Consider the following 3,494-nt stretch of genomic DNA (forward strand, 5'->3'; position numbering starts at 1 on the left):
GGTACCTGCAGCATCGACGAAAAAGGAACCTGCACAATCGACCATGGCAAGCAATGGACGACGAATACGGATTTAGTATAACTTAATACAGACGCTAGAACCATCAAAAGCGCAGCCGATGGTGACTTACCACGCTACATTCGTCACAGAGGGCGACGCCGCAGTATAACGTAATACCATTTCTCGTCGCAGACACCAGAGGCAGCCGAAAGACACTCGCCGCCCCTCAAACGCCACAGAATACAGTACGGCGCATGTCATTATACCGGGTTGACGGTGTTTGCAGCGATCGTTGGAGTAGTGTTGGTGGTGCGTGCTCTTCGGTGGGAATCACCGCAGGGCAAACACAACCGACACAACTCTAACGAACGCTACAAACGCCATCGACAACGTGAGCTTCTGCCGATCCGCTAATCGTCTCGGATTCGTGTTCTGTGGCTTCATTCTCAGTGACGGACGCCCTGCGGTGAGACTACGTTTACCACTGAAGCACACACACCACCCAACGACTCCAACGAACTGAGTTGACGCCATGTACCGCCAAACGTGACTCGTCCCGGTCCGCTTCTGTCGCCAGTGAAAGCTTCAATGTATTGCCTTGTAACTGGGTACCCTATATGACACCCCAAACCAGTATCCCGCCGCAATCACAATTTTACCGCGAGACGGCAAATTGGCCAGATTTACAGTCGCGACTGTAAAATACAGTTTTGACGAATTAGCCAATAGCATGCTATCAATGGATGATTTTGTCCAATCATATGCGTTGTGTAGTAACAATCAGTCCGTGGCTCCAACTTCACGACCGACGAAGACTGCCAGCTTGTCCGTTCATGGATCAACATCTCTCAAGATGCGTCCAAGGATAGTACTCATCACGCATCACCACACCGTCCATGATTCGTTCAAACAGCGGTCTGGCCATTCGAAAACGACGGCGAAGCTTGGCTTCGCCGTAGATTGGATTGGGACCAAAGTAGTACGTAATAAATCCGAGCCTGCGCAGTCTCGCTATCTCGTGGTCAGCATTTGCCTCTACATGATTTTGAAGCCTGTTTCGCGCTCTTTCGTCTACTAGTCCTATCAGAGTGTAGAACTTTGCTTTCAGGGGGGACGAAGGTGATTTTGAATTTCACTTCGTATTTTAATTTCATGTCATGTCTTCCGTCCTAAACTCGCATTTGTAAAATATATAAACAACCGGAATTGAACTCGGGACATTTTGGTTGTAACGTTAAGCCCAATTCTCTACCGCTTGAGCTATCGGCGAATGATACTTTTTGTGTCGCATGGGTGTCACATTAGCTCTGTTGGTAGAGCGCCAGTCTTTTGCATGTCCATATCACCTCCTTTAATGATCATTGCACTCCATGTTCGTTATCACTTGGGCTTCATGGATTCGACAAGCCACTTCGCATGTCCTTGTCGTGCTTCCCATCGCAAGCCCCACAGTTTTGACAGTGACGTACTCGTATAGGTTTTGAGTAAAATAATTGTTCAAATAATTTGAATTTTGTGCCAAAAATGAAATTGTGGATAGTTATGTCGAATAAATTGTATGGATGACTCACGTTTTTGTCACATCGCAGGGTTGCTCTGAACTCACTTTGACGCTTGAAGTGTCTCGTCGAGACATTCCCACCATCATTTCCTTAATGTTCTGTTTTACTCACCAAATTGTGTCCGTTCATCCCAAATACCACTGTATCTGGTTGTCTCAGAATTACCACCAAACGACACACACATATTCAGTGGGTAGCCCGATTTTCTGTTTTTCCTTCGCGTTTTTCCGCTTTCGAGTCCGATTTTGGCAGGTTACAACCATAAGAGCATGTTCTTTTAATCCCCTTTTCAAAATGGGTGCGTACCATTTCATTCCATTTTCGACAACCTATTGCCGCGCCAAACTACCGTGTAGCGTATATTATTCTGGACAGTCACGGGACACATATGAGCTGGTGACTGCACTCCCGCACTGTGGTTATCTGTGTATCATGTCGGCGCTCGTCAACCTCAGAGATGTGCTGAGAGCGTAGGATCAATTATTGGCTGGTGGCAAATCCACGTAAAACAAAAATCTCTTTAATTTTTAATCCATCGCATATTTATTTTAAAAAATTAACCACTTAAAATGCGATAATTTTAGCGAGTACCTGGAGATGTCCCTGTTTTGGATGATGACACACTTGGTGACCTGTTGACCAACATGGCCATCGAAGACACCATTCATCCAGATGAAGACATTGACTGCTGTGATGAAGCTGAAACGTCTGAACAAAATTAGGACAACTCAATATATTACCTGTCCATTTGTATACAATATTTGAAGTTCTCTTCCTCTCAATTGTTCCTACCCTTGAAAATTAATTTCACTTTACAGCTAATTGTTTAAGGTGTTGATTCGGTGAAAATCCATATATGAAAATTTGTATGTCCAGAATAAATTACACAACCTCACCCCTTCCCGCCGTGGGCGACTGGCGATGCTGAAGAAGTAGTGACTAATGATCTGACGGTCGACCCCGTTGGCTGTTAAGCGCAACAACGGACCACGGCTTGGACCTTGCCCAAGAGAAGTGAAAGCCTGCCTATGTATTGGCCAATCACTTTGCATTTTCTGGGCACGATTTTCGAATTCTACTTGGGACAAGCTTTGAGACAACCAAAACAGGAAAGGACAACACATATGACAGACAGTGTGAGCACACCCACTTAGGACTCGGTCGGTCGTCCAAATTCCCAAAATCATTTTACCATTGCCAACGAGCCATGGTTCTTTCCACACGCACCTGCATCGTTGTGGCACTTTCGGCTTTGGCGGCAGTCCAAACCCTCGCGAAACCAGCCCCAACGCCAAATCCACCAGCGACCCCTTCAACTTCGGTCCCTTTCCCTGTGCGTTCTTCAGCATGCATTACACCAGCGTATACTCCAGCCCTTACACCAGCCACTACTCCTGCCTCTACTGACACGCCAACGCCTGCTCCTACCCCAGCACCCACCTATGCCACGCCAACGCCTGCTCCTACCCCAGCAACGCCACAGCCACCAGCGGATCCTTCAACTTCGGTCCCTTTCCCTGCGCGTCCTTCTGCATGCTTTAAACCAGCGAAAACTCCAGCCCTTACACCAGCCACTACTCCTGCCTCTACTGACACGCCAACGCCTGCCCCTACCCCAGCACCCACCTATGCCACGCCAACGCCTGCTCCTACCCCAGCAACGCCACAGCCACCAGCGGATCCTTCAACTTCGGTCCCTTTCCCTGCGCGTCCTTCTGCATGCTTTAAACCAGCGAAAACTCCAGCCCTTACACCAGCCACTACTCCTGCCTCTACTGACACGCCAACGCCTGCTCCTACCCCAGCACCCACCTCTGCCACGCCAACGCCTGCTCCTACCCCAGTAACCACCTCTGCCATCCCAACGCCTGCTCCTACCCCAGTACCCACCTCTGCCATCCCAACGCCTGCCCTTACCCCAGCACCCACCTC

The 3,494-nt window shown here is 48.7% G+C and overlaps 1 protein-coding gene and 1 pseudogene across 2 annotated transcripts; one reads left to right on the forward strand and one right to left on the reverse strand.

Annotated features, from left to right (window-relative positions):
* Window positions 1–1,192: 1,192 nt before the first annotated feature.
* H257_12988 lies at window positions 1,193–1,270 on the reverse strand (annotated as a pseudogene). The gene has a single exon. The product of its transcript is annotated as a tRNA-OTHER (tRNA).
* A 1,734-nt stretch (window positions 1,271–3,004) lies between these two features.
* On the forward strand, window positions 3,005–3,409 carry H257_12989 (hypothetical protein; the record flags this gene model as incomplete). Its single annotated transcript, XM_009840400.1, has 1 exon — window positions 3,005–3,409. The coding sequence occupies one exon, from the start codon at window positions 3,005–3,007 to the stop codon at window positions 3,407–3,409; it is 405 nt and encodes a 134-aa protein (XP_009838702.1).
* Window positions 3,410–3,494: the final 85 nt, after the last annotated feature.

The sequence above is a fragment of the Aphanomyces astaci genome, assembly GCF_000520075.1.
Source record: "Aphanomyces astaci strain APO3 unplaced genomic scaffold supercont1.44, whole genome shotgun sequence".
NCBI classification, from domain to species: domain Eukaryota; phylum Oomycota; class Saprolegniomycetes; order Saprolegniales; family Verrucalvaceae; genus Aphanomyces; species Aphanomyces astaci.